Consider the following 22,745-nt stretch of genomic DNA (forward strand, 5'->3'; position numbering starts at 1 on the left):
TTCCTTTGAGAGGATGCTCACCCATGCCCCTTTACTCACAAGCCAGCTTGCTGTCGAAACTTGAAAGGGCAATAGCAAAGGCTTGTAGCGCACACATGGGGTAGTTGTAGTCCATGGTGAACACATCCTCAGCCACACGACCAAACTGCATCACGATGTAGTCGGCTGCAAGAAAGGTCGTAAAAAGTGACAAAGCGTGGTATTTGTTTGCAGCCCTTAGTAAGTATGCGTTCAACATCATCCTCTGGCCCAGCTCAACAAAATACAAACAAAACATGCTACTCATCAAACTTTGCAACACTTATTCATGCAAGTGGGTGTGCTGATATCAGAGGGAGAAGCAAGGATAGCTTAAGTGAGCAACAGTTGAGTGATAAAAGATTGCAAGACTTGTTACTGTCTTCAAAAAAAATTACAGATAAAAAGTGGTTTTTTCAAAGACAGAGAAAAAATTGCTTCTGTATAAAATGCTCAAGCCTTTTATATAGACCTAGTACTGAGTTTCACATGTACCAAGAACCAATTAATCCTATTCCTACTTAACTTCAGGCAAGTGGACAAGTAAGGATAATGGGGGAAGAGAAGGCATGATTGTGATCTAGACCTAATCATGTCTCTTTGTCATATCATATTCAGAAATTCTTCCTCAACTTTTTTCCCCTCTTGTACTCTGTCAGCGAGAGGAAATCTCAGCCTCATTCACAGTTTGAATGTTTCATTGTAAAAGCAGGTGTAATTGTTTCACCTTATAAAATGCAGCAAATGCATACACCAATGTTTCAAGCTCAGTGTTGCTCGAGACTGGCACAGCCACTTTCACCAGTTTCCAATATTCCCCTGCAGTCTAGGCATGGCACTGGTGTATCCCAGTGCACTCCAGCACCTAGTGACTACGTCTGCCTACAGTGAGTGTCAAGTGGGACAGTATCACTCCACTCGAGCACTTGTCTTCATCCCTGCTCCAACAACTGTACCTAAGCTTGAGAAAAAAGGGGACTGTACATTGCTGGCAGAAAGCAGCACATCGGTAAGGTCCTGCTGATGGTGTGAAAGGCAGTCCTGACATTTTCAGGGTGTTCTGTAGGGCTAATGCTACAAAGAGTAGTAATGGCAAAGTGGATGTGCAGTCGGATCGATCTGACTGCCACCATCTCCAGCTGGGCAGTGTATAGGCTCCAGAGTGAACAAAAAAACCACGGAAGGATCGTATGATACAAGTGCTTGAGCGGAGTGATACTGCCCCACGGTCCTGCTGACTGGAAGTACCGCAGCTCTGAGAGCAGAAATGACTCTAAACTGTTGCTCATCTCATAAGCCGGGCAGCCAAGGGAGAAAACTAAGATAGCACATAGCAGAATCACCTGGCTCAAGCACGAGCATTTAAACACCCAACGTGCATCAATGTCTTGGCCACAAGGCAGAGCAGCATTAAGTTGGACCTACGTAACTAAATTAAACTCTCTCAGGTAACAACAGTAAGGGCAGAATCACTGTCAGGCTGTGTATGCAGTACTGTTTCCACACATTACAGACAGAGAGCTATACTTACGATCATTATCATGAATAATTTGGAAGTTTTTCACGGAGGCCTGTGTGACTCGACCATGGAAATTTAAAACATAGGACTGGGTGTCGTCATTCCAGACTGGCGTTTTGTTATGTAGCTCAATGACACTCTCTGTATTTTTGTTCTGCCATCTTGCAAGAAGTGTCTCATGTTCCTGCACACAGCACAGATACACACTTCAGTTTAACACTCTCAAAAGACAAAAAATAAATTCACACAAAAAACCCGTTCATAAATCCTAGGCCAAAGACTAAACCGTCACCCTCAACCCTCAAAACAGTATCATCAAATGAAACAGAGAACTCTGAGTATCTTAATGCGAATGTGCATTCCAGTCCTTTCCACAGCTTGGAAAAGGTTAGTTGTACCTTTTGTTATCAAAATACATTATTATTTGTAGTGCTTTTGTGAGTCACAGAACTAGTCACACATCCCATTGTTCTGCAATTGTTCAAATACTGTTTTTTTTAACCTCTAAACCTTCAGAAATGCGAAAAAACAACTCTAACTGAAAAAGAATTCAAGTAATTTTTATTGTTGACTGATGGTATGACTTACATTTCGTGGTCTGATGGAAACTCTTTCGTGGTCCATATTCATTCCTGGTATAATCACACTCATCTTACGAGGTCCTTTAAATCCCAAGACATTTGTTTCCTAAAAACGTTTAGGAGAGAGTTCATCATGTTCTGTATTCTTAAAGTTAATTTCTTCAACAGAGGGACACGGTGGAACTTATTTGTTAGTCAACTCAAAAACCATCTTGAAACTCTACCTTCACGGGCACTGCCAAACATTCTAGCTTTGTCTTAGAAGCTCCGACAACAGGAAAAATGGAAATAGAGAAGTTTCCAAAAACACTCCTAGCATTGGCTGCCTTAATACAATTTTAAAAAAAACCCCTTTGTTAAAAAAAGGATATGAACTAACCAGATTGCTTGGCTACTGCTAGATCCCAAAATAAAGTAGTTGTAATTTAAAAATCATATAACACAGTCACACATTTTGATGAGAGACAAAATTAAATATATGGGACCAACTCCATTTATTCCAGAGCCAGCACAAAAGCAAACAAGAAGAAGCTGCCAGTAAGAGCATCTGTTAGAGTGCTGTGGTTTTCAAAGTCTTCAGATATGTTATGCTTAGAGATGAGCATGGTAAAAACCAAACACATTAGCATGAATGCAAATTTTCGAGCTATGAAGGCAGGGAAAGTAAAGAAATATGGGCAGCAAAAACAAATCCATTGAAAAGACAAGTTCTTCCATTAAACATGACTTGATGCCTTTCTGACCAGCTTTTCACAAAAGTGTTCCAGTATTGCACTATCCTCTCAAAACACAACCACTAAAATCTAAATAGGCCTAAAGTCTTATTTTTATCTGAGGGTTTCTTTTTTCCACAGAAGAAACTGGGGCCAAATATTTCAGTAAGTCATCATCTTCTTTTGAAAAAGTAAAGGACGACATTTTCCAAACCAGTGACACCTGATTGCCTATTTTAGCATTAACTCCAGTAAATGAAACAGGGACATCTCCAAAAGTCCATCTCCTCATGTTTTCTGCAACTTTTTTTTTTTTTTTTTTTTTTTTGGTCACATGCATTTTTTCCCCTCTACCTTTCCCAAGTGAAGGGCTGTGGACACACACTAAGGAATCTCAGGCAGGGAATTCCCATTGGCACCATTCCCAGCAACATACCACAAGATGCCAAGAACTGGACACCCCCAGGCTCCAGTTGGTGTGGCTCTACCACTGGGACATTCAGAAGTGACAGATTCAGATGCCTCTGCTTTTATATATTTAATTAAAGTGTCCTGATTTTAAGGAACACTAAACTTTTAAAAATATCTCTACTTTTACAAGAAAAAATCCACACATCTCAACTCACTGGAAACATCTGAAAATACCCGCCTAAAATTTACTCGTGCAGAAGTTTTATCATCCATCAGACCTTGAAATAACTTTGGTTGTTTCAGCATACCATCTGGAGATTTTACACAACTCATTAAAGATTTTCATGCATGCAAGAAAAATTACACTGAGTTATTTTACTGAATACTCTTGAAGCAATCCAAGTATATTCATGTATCTTCATAACTATATACATTAATGGGAAGATTCTACCTCTTTTCTGAATCACCTATATCATGGCCTTTGGCAGAGTAAACCAATGTTATCAGTGCAGTTGGAAGTGTATACTTGGCTTTGCATCATGGTGAGATTCAAACTAAAATGACTGCCAGCAGATTTTATAAGCAGGAGAGACTCAGCACAGCAGAGGACAATTTCTGAGAAAAGATTCATACTTATGCTTGTTTTCCACTAACTACTGACAATTTCGGTCTTCTCTGCAATGCCTTACAAGCTCTTCTTCTCATCAAGCTGCAGTTCTGCTACATAATTTAGATGCTGACTGGTTGAAGACATTGTTCAAGGTAAAATTAAATAATAGCGCTGAATCACTTCCCTCCCAACAAGCTGTATTATCACTCTGAAAAACAGGACTATATTCTTTGGATTTACTCAGAAACACTAAAATCAATACTTCTGCCAAATGATAAGAAAATGGTTTCTAGTTGCACATTACATCAGTCACCAATTACATCAACTTTTTATTGGCAAATGCTACCCTTTTGCTAAAATGAAGGTACAGAATTGAAATTCTACAAACATGGAACATATGAGGAAAACAGTAAGGACAAAAGAGGAGCTTTAATTAAAAGCAGACCTTTCAATCTACCTGCATCCAAATAAAATTAATTCCCCTTACCTCCTGTCTCATTCCCTGTTTCTCTTTTTTCTCCCTCCTCCAGTATTTTGTGTGTGTAAATTCAAGACTACAAATGGCATTATTAGGGGAAATTCTGATTTCACACCATTTTAATGCCACTGACAGTCTTGGTTTACACAGGAACTCAAAATAAGGATTGTTAGCTGGCAGACCCCAATTGACTCAGCACGCCAATGATTTAAATCAGCTAAGGATTTAGCTGAAGCTAAAGTATTGCCCAGTGTTGCTTAGAAGTCACACTCTCTGCCTTAGCCCAACCAGTAAGCTGTTCTGTGAGCAAGTATCATGATAAACCGGACTGAAAGAACACAGAGCCTCTCCCCAGGGTCGCTTTTAAAATCTTACACACGTTCATAAAATTATGTAAGCATTTCACTATGGTGGCAATAGCTACCATGATAAAAGCTGCAAGGCGTATATCCCAACAGCTCCCAGGAGATTCACGATTTAACTACCGCAGTTTTCCTTCAGCTTCCTCCCCTTTCTGGACTTGATTCACACAGCTGTGTCCTGTCCTTAATATATCCTGTAGAAACTATCATTCCATAGAAAGCCCAAACCAGAGAACCCACTACACTGGAGCACAATGCAAGCAAGTGATCGAGGCCTGAGTAGAAACATGTAGTTTTATTGCTTTACTGAAACCTGAGTCACACCTCGGAGTATCAGCTGAGCTCCCTGCCTGCAGAATCTGACACAAACTGAATTGTGAGATGTAAAGGAACCCAGCACAGAAAATCCTGGTACAAATGGTACAGTTACACCTCCCTGTTTCTCGATAAATTTTGCCAGGCGATTCTGAAATCAGCCATTAGGTGCTGCTGCAGGTTTATTAATATGCTGGCCTGCCGTCAGCGGGGAGCGTAAAAATGGTTAACAGCACCTGATAAAACTCGGTCCTTGCACTAACTTTATTCCTGTTGCTTGAAACGTGCCCTAAGGTGAGCTCCACAATGAGAGTTCTCAACACGTTTATCCCACAGTTAACAATAGATGCATCACCAGCTTCTACCTGTATAAACTAGACCTGCTGAGATGATTCAGCAGGTTAGGCTCAGTAAGTTGGTGGAAGCGGGTACAGCTTGCTCTCCAGATGGGTACTTGATTGGATGAGCTGAGAGACAGTGAGAGGCACAGTGGTGCTTTCAAAGTATTGTTTGTTATAGTTTTGCTGCAGGAGAAATCTCAAGACAGGAATTAAAAGGTTACCTTAGGACAAGGGTGTCTCGGGAGTGCTCTTTCTGGCATACTTTGCTGTGATTCTGCTGCAGCCAGGAACAATAATCTCACTTTAGCAAACCTGGCTAGTAATGAAATATCACTCCGATTTCCTTTTGTCCTCTGGGCATAGCACACCTGCAAGCCTGCTGCCTTTCTCCATGAGTATCAAAATATCAATGGAGTCATTTTCTGATACAAATGTACAAGTTTTAAACTGCTGATCTCAAAACAGACATATAAAAGCAGCTTATCTTAGCCACATTCTCCAAACAGTGGCTATGGTTCTGTTCTTTCCAACACCCACACTTCTAATTACCGCTGCTAACCGCAACTAAGCTTTTTATTTGGTAACGTTAATGGTTCAAATGTCATTGCTGTTGACTTATACAAACAATGCCTAAATTTTTTAACATATAACTTCTTTTTAAACTGTTTTTTGTTTTCTCCTTGTATTTCTAGTTTGCACCAGAAGACCAGTTGCCTGGCTCCAGGGAATGCCCTCCTATATAAACCAGTAAAATTACCTTTATTAAACATATAAGTTCTCCTAGGAAATCAGTCAAACTGTAAACTGACATCAAATCCTGAACTCTCTTGTTAAATCCTGTTAGCTGGATTTTCTGAAATTCTCAGAGAGTTTCAAATCCAACAGGAATGGAGGGATGTGTGTGTGTGTGTCTGTGTGTGCGTCTGTCTGTCTGCAACTGTAGGCCATGTGCCTGAATAACAGTACATGTGAACAAAAACACTATTTGTACTATATTCACAGAAAAACTGCATCCTAAGCAGCAGGAAAAGAACACGTTAGCAGCTAATGCTGCCACTCCTCAGTGCTCTCAGCACTTGCATGGAAAGGATGGCTCTCTGCTTTCCTTTTCATGTACCGAAAGCTTCCAGACACATTGCTCCCCGCAACCTAAAGCTGACCTTCCCAGGAACGTATTCTGTGCATACGCAGGGTATATGCTGGGATGGCTGGACTTCGATCTGACAGAGCTCCAGGCATCCTTGATTAGAGCTGGGCAGGAACTTTTCAGAAAAGTGGTTCTTGGGTATTTTTGTCAGTCAGAAAACATTCTGTAGCAGTGTATGTACCAATTTTGATTGGAAGAGTTTCTTGGGCCCAGAGATTTCTGGACAGAAATACTACTCTCACCAAAACAGTTAGTCATCCAGTAAATCAAGAAACAACAGCAACTGTGCTTCAAGTCTTGATTGTCTTGCACTGCCCCTGACAAATGCTATTTACTGTCCTATAAGAGGCTGGTTTCTCTCATTCAATTGAATTTTGGATTTTGTTTGGGGTTTGTGTGGTTTTTTTCCTGGTAAAAAGGAGTTTTAGAGTTTTTATCCCAGTCTCTCAGCCACTGCTGCAGACCTAGCTGTCCAGTTACCTGTGTTTTGGATCAGAGAGGCCTCCTCCAAAATGCCATTACAAATGATCATACTTTAGTGCAGTAATTCCATGTGCACAACTCTTTCCAGTTCAGGAGGCTCCCTCGGATGGTGCCTGCAGGCTGTGAAGCATACCACCTCTTCCAGAGGTTATGCAAAAGCTCCAACACCTCCAACACCTTCTGACTAAAAGTGAGAACTGGGCAACCTGGTTCTGCGCACATTTTTCACTTCTACTTTCCACTGAATTTCCTGGTTTCTCTAGTGAAGATTAGCTGTTTGATTACATCAAAGTATGAATGCTGATTTACATAATCCTAAATGAGAAGGAAATTCAGTGTGCTATTTCAGAAACTCAACTGCCCTTTCTTGCATTTTCACCTGTGAGCAGTACTTACATAACAAATAGCAGCTAGCTCCTGACGCAGGATACTCGCCTCCAGGCTTGATGTTGTTTTCATTGGATTTACTCCATTGTCATAAACTGTAAACTTAGTTCCCATAAGATTTGATCTATAAAAAAAAAATGAAAAATCCAATCACCATTTGCCAGTAATGCTGCCCTAGACATCTATCCTTTACTGCATTGTAGCCCCAAGGGAAAGACAAATAATATCAAGTACAAATAGTTGTTAATCCTAATCCCAACTAAATGTCAACTCCTGGATTAAAAGCCGTAACAAAAATGTAAAGGTACAGTACAGCAGAGTATACTAAAGGTCCCTTATCATTACACTGGAGATTTCTCATGACATCTTGCAAACCAGTACATTCAAGAAAGCAATAAGGAAACACTCAGGTGGGGTTATTTTGTTTGTTTGCTTGGTTTTTAAAATATGCTTACTCACTACAAAACTATCTGCTTTCTTACCTGACTACTAACTCTATTAGAATACAGAGAGTGATTCTCGTAAAGTTATAAGTAAGATCAGTCTTTCCTATTTAAACGGAAATCAGACCAAGGAGCGCAAAATACAACTTAGAACATATTAAAACCACATTATCCTTATTCTGTGTTTGCACTGCAATAAGTAACGCATGAAGTTCCGAGATCCACACAGGCAAATGGCAATTAGCAGTACAGTCCCTTTCCTCAGGCACAGACAATCTAAACATACATTGACAGGCTCCATGTAAGTATCAATAACAGACTGATGTATGATGGGGTGACAGACAGAAAAGAAACACATGGTTCTGAAAGAATTCCACTACTTGTAAATAACTCTAATTAGGATCTTAAGAAATGGGCAAAAGCAGAGATTTTCAGATTATTTAACAGACAGAACTTCCATTCCAAGGTATTTATATCAATAGGGGCTAGACACAATCTACTCATGCACTTCTGAAAATCCCACTAACATAAGTTGTGCTCATACACCCTTGAGAACCTGGCCTTTGAGCATTTAAGAGCTTCAGTCCTGCTGACTTTTAATAAAATGTGACCTCCTAAGTACTTGAGACGTTTGGAAAACATGCCTTGGATACTGGTAAACTTTAAGACCATTATCACGTGATGTAGTCAAGCCTCTAATTAAGAAGTCATAGTGGCTTACAGGTTTCTTAATTTCAAATGAACTTTATATTATATAAAGAAAATTCTTAGATGTATCAGTGTTTACCTCAGTTTTCCAATAAAACTCTCTCCACCCCGAGACAGGTCAGTTGGGTCTATGGAGATGAGGTAATTAGAGGTTTTACTCTTCTTTCGTTTCCTTCCAGCTAACAGAAACACCTAAGCAGTGCAAAAAAACATATTCTAGAATGCCAAAGGGGTTAGCACACACCACTTCCTGCTTTGATATAAGGAAACCATAGGCAATTTTTCCGTCTTCCAGCATCGTTAGTGAAGTAACAGAAGGTCTCCTGGGACTTAGGAAAACCAGATAAAAATCTGGAAAGGGAAAGTGACTTCTCAACCACTCAGTTCATTATTTACGGTTTAAATAATTAAATTCGATCTTTTTTGTTAAATGTTTCATTCTAAGTTGCTCTGGCTCTTCCAGTTGAATTGAAAATAGATGCTTTTCAGGGCACAGAATGCAGAGAGCCCCAACTGCTGACTGTCACATAAAGGTGCCATGCATGGATTATTTAAGGCCAAAGATTAGACATAAGAAGAAAGGCAGTAGAACAAAGTGATATGATTGTTTTGCTTTTGGAAGACTGTAGGGCAGATCTCAGTGAAAGTGAAAATATATTTAAAATATAAGATTATATTTTCTTTGTAAGACTTCTTCAGACTTTTAATAATTTTTTTATATTCAGATGCAATTGGTATGCCATTCAAGTTATTTTATGACCTTTTTACCATGCTCCCTTTCCAAGTGGAGATAATAAGTAGGGTACATCCCTCGGTCCATTCCTTTCTTGTCTCTTGTGATTCTGCATTTGACAGTGACACCCTGTGGAGCAGGTCTTACGGCAAATTCCTCCAGGTCATCGACATCTATGAGAGGCTCATTTGTGGAAGGACTGGGGGCTGAGGCTGCTTCCTAAAATAGTAAGCAAAACTCAGGTTTCCTCAACTTTGATTTACAAGGTTATAAGTACAAAGGAATGACATTTGATAGAAGGTGCACTTTAAAAAAATAAAAACAATGGACATATTGTCTTCCCTGTTCTGACTCCTCAGCAGCCTTGAAGGCAGCTTATCAAGCTAAGGATCTCTCCCCATCCAATCGGTCAAGCTCTTGGCTACCAAAGGCCCAGGGAGCAGTTCTCTGTGCCACTGATGCTCAGCATACAGACACATCTGGCAAAGCAGAATGAGGTGGCTGCACAGGCAGAGTGCTGTAATGTTACAAAGCAAACCCTGGCTCACACCTTCCCATCTCATCACACTTCTTTTTTCAGAAAGGCCATACCCAAGGACAATGATGGCGTTTGATGAAAGGAAGAAATGGGATAGGGAGAGACAGATTAAGCTAGATAGAGATATAACAGAGATGAGAAGTCAGTGCAGCATATAAAAGAGTGGGGCACCATCAACTGGTTTAGCAAGAGCTTGTGATTGAGAATATTTGAACAAGCCAAAGTCTTATTTTATGCTTGGATGGTAGCAGCGAGAACAGGGTGGGAAAATGCTCAGAAAAAGGCAATAGAAACAAAAGATCCTTCTGAGCACCTGCAAGAGGTAGAAAGGTAAATATTTACTGTTTACCTTTCTCTTCATACAAGTTCAGACAATATTTGCTATTCTTTTCTCCAGGTCATTATTTTCATTGCTCCTGTGAACCCTGAGAGCTATCACAGTAAATCACCTTGGAGATACTCTAGTGCATATTAAAAACAAAACAAGAAAGCCAGGCCTATCCTGACTGCACTCTGAAATCACGCAGTACATAGCAGCCTGCATGCTCCTTCTTCAGCTCTCACCCCTTACCTTATTGGATTTCTTGCTCGTGGCAGAACCAGGACGGGTGTTACTGTTTAACTGTGAAGAACTGGAGCTGTCTTCATCTTCCTCATCTTCTTCCTCATCAAAATTCATGCTGCTTGAAATGCCTGAGGAGAAAGCAGTGCACTTACATGAAATACTAATACATTAAAGCTGTCCATACTTGCTGTAAAACATCATTTATTATACTATTGCAGCCTTAGGCTCACAGGTGAGAGAGGGTGAGTGTGAGGGGGGTTCACTATACGAGACAGTATAACGTGGGTGAGACAGTACCTGCCCTGAGAAGCCAAAACATTTCAGCAATTGAGAAAGGAAATATCATGGTTTCCATTCCACAGAGAGGATCGAGTTACCCAGTGACACAGGAGCAATATCCAGTTAGGAATTAAATTCAGATCTTCTTCATCCAATCAAGAATTTCAAACACAACACAAAATCTTAAACCTGAAATCGGAGCCGAGTGGACAACCTATCACAGCCATTTGGAAACCTTAACAATTAAAATATGAGCCCTTGTACAGCACACTTTTAACTGTCCCTATGTGATCTGATGAAGAGCAGATCTTAGACTGAGAAGAAACATTCACATCAAGGAAATGTTCTCATGCATATTTATTTCATGTAAAAACCAGTATCAGCCCAGGCCAAAGGAACTGCCTTACAGCACTTAAAAATTTGACTTTACAAGAATTCAAAACCTCAGACATTTCAAAGGAAAACACAATTTTGAACATCAAATAGAACGTAGCAGCAGAAAGCGTCATTTGCCAGGCCTAGTTTTTCAAGGAGTATCATGCAGATGAAGCCACCTTGTATTCAGGTTCAAACTCTAAGTTCCATGTATTAGAGGCTAACTACGCAATATTTTTTCCTAAAAAAAAAAAAAAAGAAAAAAGAACAAAAAACAACCACTTGGTCCGGAATTTCCACTATTGGTAAGTCCAATGCAGAAGGATAAATGAAATACAAAGATTTCCAGAGTCAAGCAGCATGGGCATAATTAACTTCTTCCTTCTGTACTTACCAGGAACATGATCCAGGGCGACAAGACTGGATTGGGAGGTAGAAGAGGACCAGGATGTATTTGCATGGGGATCTGGGAAAGGAAAAAATCCATGGGCTTGATTCTGCAAACCCTTAATTGAGTGAACAAGCCTAACTTGCCAACAGGACTCCGCACAGGGCTAAAGGCTTACTGGATGGGGCCATAATGCTGCTGCCTGAATTCTCAATTATGGACATTTTATCTTTCTGCACAATCAAATTCACCTTATACCTGCTTATACCTGCTGTCACCTTCTTTTTTAGTACTTTGAATAAAGTCAAAAAGCCCTGGAACATAGAGATGAAACTTCAGAAAACATCATCCGTGCTAAACAGTTGTGGCACAAACCCTTCTGGGCACGATGTGCCCTGCATGGTAGCTTTTTGGTCTACTTTTGAATTCTAACACACAAAAAAATAAAATTGATCGATACAAGTGATATACACAGATTCTACACAAATATTCATTCCGTAACATTGAAAAAATTATTGAGATTCCTATTCAGATGGCCTAAATTCTACCTAAATCCCTGTGCCCAGTGTGTCCTTATCATCTTTCTCAGGCTCTCTAAACTGTTCTTCTGGGACTTCTAGGGATACGCATAGAGACTTCCACGTAGCTTAGTCTTTTGGAATATGAGCTTGGTCCGCAACAAGCAGAGACTGAACCAAACTAATGTACAGAAATGTAAACATTAGAGATAGTATCAGTAATGGTTTTCTTCAGTTCAAATTTTGGAACAGAACGAGAAAAAAAAGACACCAAAAAAGGCATTTAAATACGTTTTATGTTATTGCTGCTTCCAATAACTTCAATGCATATCCCTTTAAAATAGGTTTTGACACCAGATGCACACTGGATAATGAAACAACACCAGAGAAGTAAGAGCGAGTGTATAAAACAGAAGCATATGCAATGCTTGTATTCCATTCGCTGCACCATGAATGGTCTCATTATCCACTTCTTCAGTTCTCCCAGTCTGGACATACACCACACAGCACGACAGCAAAAAGTTTCAGTAGGATCTGGTTATGCAAGGGAGGCCTGAGTTCACAGGTCAACAGATATTTTCAAAGCCTGTAGAATTCACTCATTATTAATCACACATTCATTAATCGCAAGCATTATTTCTTAATAATGACAACCACGTTCTGGTCAACTATGCATGAGTAATGGAGACAGTCCATCTCCTCAGCTGGCAGCTATGTAAAGCCATACTTCATATGCACAGACATAATCAGTTTATTTCTACATCTGTGCTCACTGTTTCACCACCAATATTTTGGTGGTGAAAATTCCGTGCCATCCTTAGAAAAGTCTGCACTCATGACCTGTGGGGAAAAATGCTTCAGAGAGCTCCCGTTTTGTTTCTGAACCCAGAAATCAAATCTATTCCTTCCCTAAATCTCAAAACAATTGTAACTTCAGGTGGCAAAGAAGAACTAAGACCAAATTGCTCATCCCAAGTCTTTACAGAGACATATAGGAAACTGATAAATGTGAAGACTAAATGTTAGTTATTCAGTGTTAAAACTTATGGAAGTCTGGCTCTGTCCTAGTGACTCATTTCTCTGAGAGGAACTCTACATATTAAGACTTCTGAAATCAGAAAGACAAATACTTCCTGCAGAAAGAAAATGATTCTAGTATGGCAATTTCCAACAGATGGAGAAATCAAATAAAACGTTTGGCATTTTCTTGCAAGTGGCATATTCTTTTCACACTCAGGTAGCCTATAACCTCTTGTCTCGTAACAGAACTTGACTCGCTGGGGAAGCAGAGACGTGCTGAGAGAGGCTCCTCTCCACAAAGTTAGTGTCAAAGAGCAGAATGGGCACAAATCAGGGCTATGCAAATCTGATGGGATTCAGCCTTTCCCATTAGGCCAGTTAGCATTTATCTCTGTGTTCTTCTCCTTTTGCTCCTATTCCATGCAAGAGAAGGACTGATGGGAGACAGCAATTCTAAATGCTTTTCAGACCAATGGGGACATGCCAGTAAGGACATGCCACAAGCAGTGAAGTGGCAGTGGGAATCCACATGACAAGCCCTAGCTCTACATAAAGTTTCCCATCAATACTGGGATACTCAAAACTTTCTAACATGCCTCCTCTGCTGGTATCAAGTGGCAAACCATACACACATAATAAAAATGTTTTATGGAGATGCTGTTAGATGCAGTCTTGTCTTAATACCTTTCTTTGTGTCTCACAGAGCATAGCTCTGTGGTTAATAAAAATGAGTAAACCTCAGCATTTCCATTTTAAAAAAGCGCCCCCGCCTTAAACTCGAAGCATACTAGTGGTCCACTCTTAGCAGTGTCTGTTCTGATCAGGAGTATACTCAGACCTGGTAAAAAAAAGTCGTATCATATATTTAAGGATATGAAGAAGCAAAACAAAACCAAATCAAAACAAAAAACCCCACCTGCTGCTTGTATTAATAAATAAACAAAAATCTGGGGAGAATAAAAATATATCTTAACCTGGAAAAAACATCAAAAATAGAAATGTTCCCCAGAGTAAAAATCTGAGTGCTCTGACCTAATTTGAGAGGCCTGTTCATAGTTTTTAAGTCAATCAGCTTTAGTAAATGGTCTGCCTGATGATTAAATATTCTGAGCCATGGTCTAAGGCAACACAATCACCACACAGATCAGAACTTGTTAGTCATGCCAACATCCCTCTGACTCAAATGCCCAGGAAATACCACACTTGGAGAAAATCTGCCTATTTCAGTTGAAGTTGCTCACATCTGCAGAGTAACGTCCCAGAAAAAATGAACCTTAGTGAGAACTGCTCTGCAGACAAGAGGCGGGCATTTAGGTATGAATAGTCTATTCTAGATGAGTCAAGTTTGCACTTACATTTTGCTCTTTATACACAAAGAGTTTATTCTTAAAGCATCAGAGCACTCTTGGCTTGAGCCGTCTTTGCTTCAAAAGCTGTACACTGAAGAAGAACAACTCCAAAGCAAATGCCTTCAGAAAAAGCTTTGTGAGGATTTTAGGATTTTTTTTCCTTCCTACAGTTAATGTCTAATGAGAGATAATAACAGTGCAGGAAGGAAGAGACGGATGCACGAATGTATACATACACAGTCTATCTCCCAAATCATGCATGCCTCTAGGAAAAAAAAAAACATTCCAGAACATTTGAGGACTATGCATGGGAAATGCTGCAGAATACACAGTGCTGTAATTTTCAACTCTGCAAGAATGAACACACATTATGAAAACATGAACAATATTTAACTGACAACACAACTAAAATTAATACGCTAGTTTGAATGTTGCTATTCCGTACTCTTTCTTTAACCCTCAAGTAAGTAATTTCCAGAGTTGTACAATATAAAAACGTGAACAAATGGATATGAGCATTAGCATCTGCCTGGTACCTTAATAGTGTCACTGCACTGCAGATGGAAAAGCCACATCCCTGAGAGCCTGGAGAGCTCTTGTTCCTTGGGACAAGAGAGAACAACTGGGGTTTTTTTGAGATAATAGAATAGAGCCTAACAGGCTCTGAGGAGAAGAAACACAGAGTAACAATCTCTGCTTAGGCTAGAGCTGAGAGTAAGAATAGGAAAAGGAGTCGACGTATATAAAGCAAACGATGAGAACATGAAGGCAGCTTTGGCTACTTACCTTTTTTCTGCATTGCTGTTCTAAGATCTTGTTTGCTTTGCTGTTGTTGGCCACTAGCCATTTTCTCTCCATCATCTTCGTCATGGCTAGACTGTCCAACAGTGAGAATCTGTACTTGACTTCCTATCTTCTGAACATCATCTTGAAAAGCAGCTGGGCCATCAATCCCTGTCAGACAACAGCAAAAGCCTTAGTTGTCTTTGTGTCAAGAAGTTACTGAAAAGAGAATTGCTCACTCACAAAAAGCATCTTTTCTAAGAATCAGAGATCAGAGGTTCACATTCAATAATATTTCTAGACTTAAACAAGACTAAACTAGCCTTCAAGGCAAACATCGTACTTCTCACATACTGCACTAGAGAATCTCCTAGAAGTGATCAGGATTTCACTGTTGCCCTCCTTACCCCCAAAGCATACCCATCCATGCACCAAAACACTGAAAATGAAACAGAAAAGAAATTCACTGCAGAGGACCAACAAAGAAAAGAGATGCATGTTCACAAGGACACACAACTGGTCCAGAAACAGATAAGCCTGAGTCCCAGATTATGCCATATCCCCTAATAAACAACACTGCTGTTATGAAATGATGCTTCAAAGTTTCAGAAACCTAGAAAATTCACACGTAGATCTAGCAGCGTATACAACAGGAAGAGCAGCACATTAACAAGCCTAAATGTGCCTACTGAGTTAGTAAACTGCTATACAGTTAAAACATCAGAGTGAAACTATAAAGACGATAATACATATTCCCTGGAACCTCCATCCTCTGAGATGCTCAAATCCCGACCGGGCATGGCTCTGAGCAGGGGCATGGGACGAGACAGTCCCCAGAGGTGCCCTCCAGCCTCAGCCATGCTGTGATTCTGTGGCTTCTGATGACTGCCAGAAAGAAACTATTTACGTCCTTACGGCTGTAAATTGCCTCTGAAGACAGAAAATAAAAATACGGGGTGGGGTGGGGTGTGTTCTTATCACAAGCTAACTTCATTCAGGACAGCAAGTTGAAACATCAGATTGCAAATGTATTTCAGCTCTTAACTAAGATCTAGTGCTGGTATGTATTACTGTATTAGCTATGTAAAAATGCACATTTGCACCAATAAAAATGGTAATATCATGTACAGATGCAGTAAATAACATAAGCCTCTACACTGTTGCTGTTCTGAAATTCTTGTTAATAAGCAAGCAACATTGTGGAGAATTAGCAAGTGTTACAAAGAGCTAGTTCACTAAAAGAATATGGTGCTTCTCACACCAAACAGAGCTGAGTAAATCCTGTAAGAAGGAGCTGTAGGGATTGGGATTTTTTCAGACTGTGATCTGTAGCAGAAGTCTCCAAGATTACCATTTCAACCCGCTTTGCCAGCAGCTGTCAACTTGCATTAAAAGACAACAGGCTTATACATTTAGCATGCTTAACTGTACTTTGCCATACTAGCTGTCACTGCCACTGTGATAGGAAGCATAAGTGGAAAAGAGAGTGGTCCACACCCTCAGGAAAAAGAACAGCACTGGCTGTGCAACCACCTAACAAGATGCAGTCCGACACTGCAGAAGTATTAAATTCACGGAGTTCAAGACCGCAAGGAATTATTGCCTCATCTGCATCACACAGACCCTTATCTGGCAATTTCTGCACCAACCTGGTAAATTCTGATTTATTTACAGTAAATCTAACAACAACAACTAACAACAAATAAACAATCTGTCCATCCAACCTTGAAGGACTAAATAAAGTCCATGGAAATGTTTCTCTCATCTTGGTAGGATGACAATTTCGGACAGAAGCTGTGTGTGATGCAGAATGAACTGTATAATTTCCTATGTTACTGGTATAATATGGCAGTGAACAGGATAGCATTTTTCTTAAAAGTTATCTCAGGATAAGCACTACAGCAAAGGTGCTCTAGAACAGACAGATAGCTGCTTAGATCCACTGTGGTTTCTTTAACAGCTTTAACCATATTAACCATTATCGTTAACGTGGCTGCCTAAAGATAGGTTCTTATCTTAATACTCTGAATTTCAAAAGTGTTAAGCATCCATGAATTTAACAAGATCCTCATACCTCATCCATATCTATCTAGCCCCTTATTAAGCTTTGGACGATACAAACCTAATTTTGAGAACCTGTTTCAAAAGGAACAAAACACCTTAATTATTCTTCTTCAAAGCAGACATTGATCTGCAGCAAATGAAATGCCTTCAACAGCATTAGACATTGCACTGAGGCTCCTTTTTTCTGATGCCTGCAGAACATCTGCACTCACATCCTGTGCTGTCAGGAACACCACGTATTATTAGGCATCAGAACAAAGGCTACACTGGCAGGTCACACTATTAGAGAAAAAAAATCAATTTCAGTATTCTGAAGAGTGCATCACTGGCAGAGTGTGTTATTAAGCATTATGAATGGTTCCACTGGTGATGCCATTTAAGGGAATGGAAGATGTAGCCAGAGAGAGAGGAAAAAAAAAAAAAAGAACCTTTGCTGCATTAGAATACTGTAGATGGTTCATCGCAAATGCAGCATTAACTGTTTAATATTTGTGTGTGTGCACACATCTTTGTAGCTATTTATGCATGAGTAAAATGGTATTAAAAATGCAAGCATACATACACATTTCTTTTTCCTATATCATGAGATATAAGTGTATCTTTGTAAGCCATAGTTTAAAAGGCAGCTTTACCATCACCTAGCTAATGTCTGAAAACACTTCCGAGCTTGTGTAATTGTGATACTCAAGGTGGATCTCTCCCTATGTTCTCATTGCCTTTGCCTCGCTGACTCCTTTTCACCCACTTACTGGAAGGATGGTTCACTGTACAATAAAACAAACCTTTCATGTCCATAGTTTCCCAGTTTAAGGACAGGGTCAAAAGAGGCAAAGAAGCTGGGTGGGCTGTGCCAAAAAGAAAGTCTTTATTACTACGGTCAATGTTTTCTACAGCTTTTCCCAAAAATCAGATAGAAAAAAACCTGATAGAGATGTCCTTGAATACCTGCTAACAAGAAAAGGAATATTTTAGAGGCAACTGTGAAGCAGGGCAGGGAGGAAAGAGAAAGATTGAAACAACCCCCAGAATACCAGTCCCTTCAGTAAAGGCCTTCTGGTAAACTTTGACATGGTCATGTCTCAGATGAAACCCAGAGGTACCAGAAATTAAAACAAAGAGATAATGAAAAAAAATGCAACAGAAAATTGGCATTCACTGGCATTTCCATCCTATAAATTACTGTTTATCAATGCCTGTATTCTGTTAGGACCTAAAATCTTCTAGACAATATTTATAAATAGACAGTACCATGCTCTTAAAAGCTGGTAATCTAAACTACCACGTAGAATGTTTTTATAACCTGAATTCATCTAAATTCCAAGAAATTCAAAACACATTAGGTGGACATGCACTTAACTTTGATCTCAGGTATAGGATTTTTAGACAGGATTTTTTTTTCTTTTGCTTTAAACACACAAAATGTTAACTATCTACACACAAAAAATCACAAGATCCAGGTCTGGAATGAGAGGAGAGAGAAAAAGGTATGGGAAAAATAGAGAAGAGAACTGCTACTGAAAGCCTTGGAAAAGGAATAAAGTGGCAAAATTTTGCTTACTGTTCATGACATATGAGAAACAAATCTAAGCATTTGTGCATTATATGATACCACATTATGCCTGTTAGAAACTTCAGCTTCTAAAGGATGGACCAACAACCTAAAATCCATTCAGTCTCACTGGATTTAGTAATGACAATACCTTTCAAGGCTATGAAGTCGAGACCTTGTTTTATTGTTCCAATCCAGCAATTAATCTCTTTATGGGAAGGTCACACATTTCTCTACCCTACATCCTCAGCAGCTTTCTGCTGAACAGTTTCCAACCATTTTGATATGTCCTACAGTTAGATGCTAAAATGAATATAGATGAGCCATCTCAGTTCTACTAGATGTAGTTATCAAATTTCTTTCTGACAAACTAAGTAAGAACATGGGATGGAGGCTATAGATCCTGAAGTATATCCCTCTTCCTTGGCCCTACAGATCTAGAGGTTGTTTTGGGGTGGGTTTTTTCCCCCCACAATGTGACTAGTAGAGCATTACAAGTGCAGTTCTGAGTATCCATTTGAGCCTCATATATTTTTATTTCAGCTTCACAATCTTCAAAATGATTTTGCAGAAAAGGAATACACCTCCTAACCCTATTTGCAAGTGGGAAACTAAGGGTATAGTCACGCTGAACACAAGGGTTAGATCAGTCTGTTGAATAGTCCTGTCTAACCCAGAATCTGTAACAGAATAGGTCCGAGTAGAACTTCCTCTCAAAACTGGACAGAAATCAAGCATTTCTAGGCACCCCATCAGAGAAGTTCTCAAAGTCATCACAGTCTAATGACACTATAATACCACAGCAGAATAAGAAAATTAAAAAGGATAGGCAAGAACCGTGATTTTGATTATTTCATTGCTCGAGAGATAATCAAGAAAGAGTATTTAAAATTTTTGGGGGGCGGAGGGGTGGAGGGAGAAGGTCAAATGGGAGGAAGAGACTACATACTACCAAGCTACGTATGACCAGGGAAAGTTCAGAGAGGCAGCTGATAGACATGGCCACCACTTATAGACAAGCACGAGAACCAACGTGAGGAAAGATTTTGCTATCTGACTATAGCGCACGATGCACAATGGTAGTCTTGAAAAAATTAGTTACAGATTAAATATGTGACAAACTACCCAGCAGCAAATTACAGGCATAAGCATAGTGACTCAGCTCTCAAAAATATTATTTAAGTATTTGACTATATTCTACATGAATTCCCAGTAATTGGATCTTGCAGGAAAATAATCTAATTGTATTTATACACATCATGTTCCTCTCTGCATGTATTTATACATGCAAACATTTAGCTGTGAAAAGATTTTCAGCAAATGTTATTTCCTCTTCTTTTACATGAACTGGTAGATACAGGAAAGAATGATTAACTGATTATTTACAAAGAGTCTTTACTGCACCTAGGACACCCAGAAAAGACAGATTTCTAAATTATTTAAAAAGAACTGTTATAATAAGTTAAGAATTTCTTCATAGGACATTTGCAAACTAAGAAAGAAACTAAAAAGAAAAGTATTGTACATCAGAGAGAATTAATTGAGCTCAGTGACTGAATGGCAAATGAGATTACATATCAGGAAAGGAACATAGCATATAAAACAAGTATTTCTGTCCCTACTTTACAAATGAGGAACTGAAGGATACAAAAATTCTTGTTCTCATTTAAGACACAAATTCAACATTTGAAGTCAGGCATATTGCTTACAGACTAAGTTTTAAGAATATGCTTAAGCCCCTTGGAGATCAGATCTGAAGAGCTGACCGAGGTCAGGCAGGAGGTCTCTGGAAGAGAAAATCTCAAGCCACATTTTCTGATCTCAGTTACATACAACAAAGGTTCTACAAGAATTCTGTCCTTCCTCTGCAAACATGCTGACAGCAAATGCAGGCATACTAGAAAATTTTCTCCCCCTCCCTTCTTTTTTTTTTTAAATGTGCCTTCAAAGGCGAGATACCAGGTTAGATAAGCCACTGGTTTGACACAGAAGTCATATCCACGTGGATAACACTCAAGGCTGCGGCCAGCAGCAATGCTGCAATTGCAATTGCTCTTGAAGAAGACTGCAGAGCAGCTCTTCCTCCAACTTGGGGATGGCAGCATAACCCTTCAAAGGCCGGCTGGCCCGCTCACAGGTCAAAGACAGGGAGCCTGTCCTCAGAGAAATCTGTTCTTATTAGACTGGCACCAGAACAAATGGAGTTTCCGTCCTTTAAAGAACTTGGCTTAAAGCAAACTCTGCTTCTGCTTTTATTGTCTCAAGAGATCTACATTTTAAATTAAAAAGACAAAACAACAGTTGATTGTATTTTTTTTAAATCTGCATTTATCAAGAAGTACGACCACTGAGTATAATAACTTTTACTTCCAGAACAGTGGTACAAGACAGTAGTATTGCACAAATCAGTAAGTGAAAAAGGTTCTTTGTCAGAATGATTGCTTAGGAAGCTCTAATAAAATGGCTAGAATGAAATATCACGAAATTACATCTTCTAGAAATTTAGAACTCCACTGCTTTAAAAAAAAAAACACCACACCTCTCTCTCTCTCTATTTCTCCCCCTCTCTCTCTGTTGGGTGAAACTCTCCTCAAAAGGAATTTACTGAAAAAGTAGAATGTCACAAGGGGGGAAAAAGCTTTTTTTTGGTCTATTTTTTAGGACTGAATAACCTTAAGTATATTCTAGCTGTCAATATTTTGTAAGCCATTTCCCAGTATGCCTGTTCTTATAGGGGCTGCGCATCCACTGATACGGGTGGGTTCAAGCAACTGCAAAATCACAAAGGAATTTATTTATAGGTAAAGGGGACAAATAGAAATTTTTTTAGGAAAAGACCTCTGGAGGTGATTTAGTCCAAAATTCCATCTAAAGAAGGACTATTGCTAACACCAGGTCAGGTCACTAAAAGCAAGTCCTTGAGCACCAAGCTGTACATTCACTTTGATGAAATCTAGAAAACTGTAGCAGGAACTGTACTTTCATAAATCTCTATCCTGAGGAGGCCAAAATGACTTCTTCACAATCAAGTTCATGTGTTGCCAAAGCACAGCCTGAAAGGGTTGTCACACCTGGAAATAACAGGACTTTTCTTGGTGGAAACTCACTTATTGCTCCTCCTACCCTTTCTCTTCAATGCACCAGGAAGCCGAAATAAATCTACCCTACATGAACTTCCCGCCGCCTGTCAGAAAGGAAGTGTTACAGTGAGAAATGATGCTTCTTATCCAACAAATGGTGCTGCTTTCTTAGTCAGCCAGCGATAATGTAGTTGCTTGTTACATATAAAAATGAGACGGGATGCACAAATCAAAACAGACAGACAGGCGTGAAAGAGAGAAAAGAAACATAGAAGAAGCAAACCAAATCAAAACATGAAATAGCCACCCTGGCAGAAAAAGTGTGTCAGAGCAGCTCATTTGCTTTCTGACTCTCATAAAGACCGCAGGGAATACCCAACATACTATAGACATTTAATGTACAACATAAAAGAAAAATTGCTGGGAAGGTATTGTGTATTTGAACATCTTAAACACATCCAGATTCCTGATTTCAGTGACAAAAATATTCATTTACATTGCCCATGGCAGTGAGTGAACCAGTGCAATTCAGAGCAGGGTTTTTCTAAAACATACTTACATGTACTTACACTTACAAGTGCAACAGTGCTACGGAAAAAAACCAAAACCAACCAAAAAAACCAACCACAACAACTTTTCACAGAATGATTCCTGAATTTTCGTATCAGATTTCACTTTGCATTAACTCTTGGCTTTGCATGGTTTTCTGAGTTTTTTTAAAGGTTCCATTTTATCTTCCTGATTTGTTTTTGCCCCATTCATTGTACATAGCCAAAAAAGCACTTTATCCGGTATATTTATTAATTTCTTCACAAACCTGTACTGGGGGAAAAAAACCAACCAAACAAAAAAACCCACACAACTATGTACCTGTAATACTTTCAGGAATCTCAATTTTTAAAGAATCATCAATGTATGTGGTATCTAAAGATGCTCTGGTTTTGTACTTGTAACACTATGCAGGGTGCATACTTTTCATAAATTCCTG

General features: G+C 39.4%; 1 protein-coding gene across 1 annotated transcript in view; it reads right to left on the minus strand.

The window, feature by feature from the left end:
* Nucleotides 1-31: 31 nt before the first annotated feature.
* Nucleotides 32-22,745, minus strand: part of LOC104076619 (tubby protein homolog) — a 37,803-nt gene continuing 15,089 nt past the window's right edge. Inside the window, exons 2-10 of the mRNA XM_009577539.1 lie at nucleotides 15,068-15,235; nucleotides 11,401-11,472; nucleotides 10,359-10,480; nucleotides 9,277-9,468; nucleotides 8,596-8,708; nucleotides 7,375-7,489; nucleotides 2,126-2,224; nucleotides 1,550-1,721; nucleotides 32-165 (exon numbers count right to left, since the gene is read on the minus strand). Of these exons, the coding sequence (XP_009575834.1) occupies nucleotides 32-165; nucleotides 1,550-1,721; nucleotides 2,126-2,224; nucleotides 7,375-7,489; nucleotides 8,596-8,708; nucleotides 9,277-9,468; nucleotides 10,359-10,480; nucleotides 11,401-11,472; nucleotides 15,068-15,235 (1,187 nt within the window). The remainder of the gene's footprint in view (nucleotides 166-1,549; nucleotides 1,722-2,125; nucleotides 2,225-7,374; nucleotides 7,490-8,595; nucleotides 8,709-9,276; nucleotides 9,469-10,358; nucleotides 10,481-11,400; nucleotides 11,473-15,067; nucleotides 15,236-22,745) is intronic.

Source organism: Fulmarus glacialis, unplaced genomic scaffold (assembly GCF_000690835.1).
Source record: "Fulmarus glacialis isolate BGI_N327 unplaced genomic scaffold, ASM69083v1 scaffold19535, whole genome shotgun sequence".
In the NCBI taxonomy this organism is placed as follows: Eukaryota; Metazoa; Chordata; class Aves; order Procellariiformes; family Procellariidae; genus Fulmarus; species Fulmarus glacialis.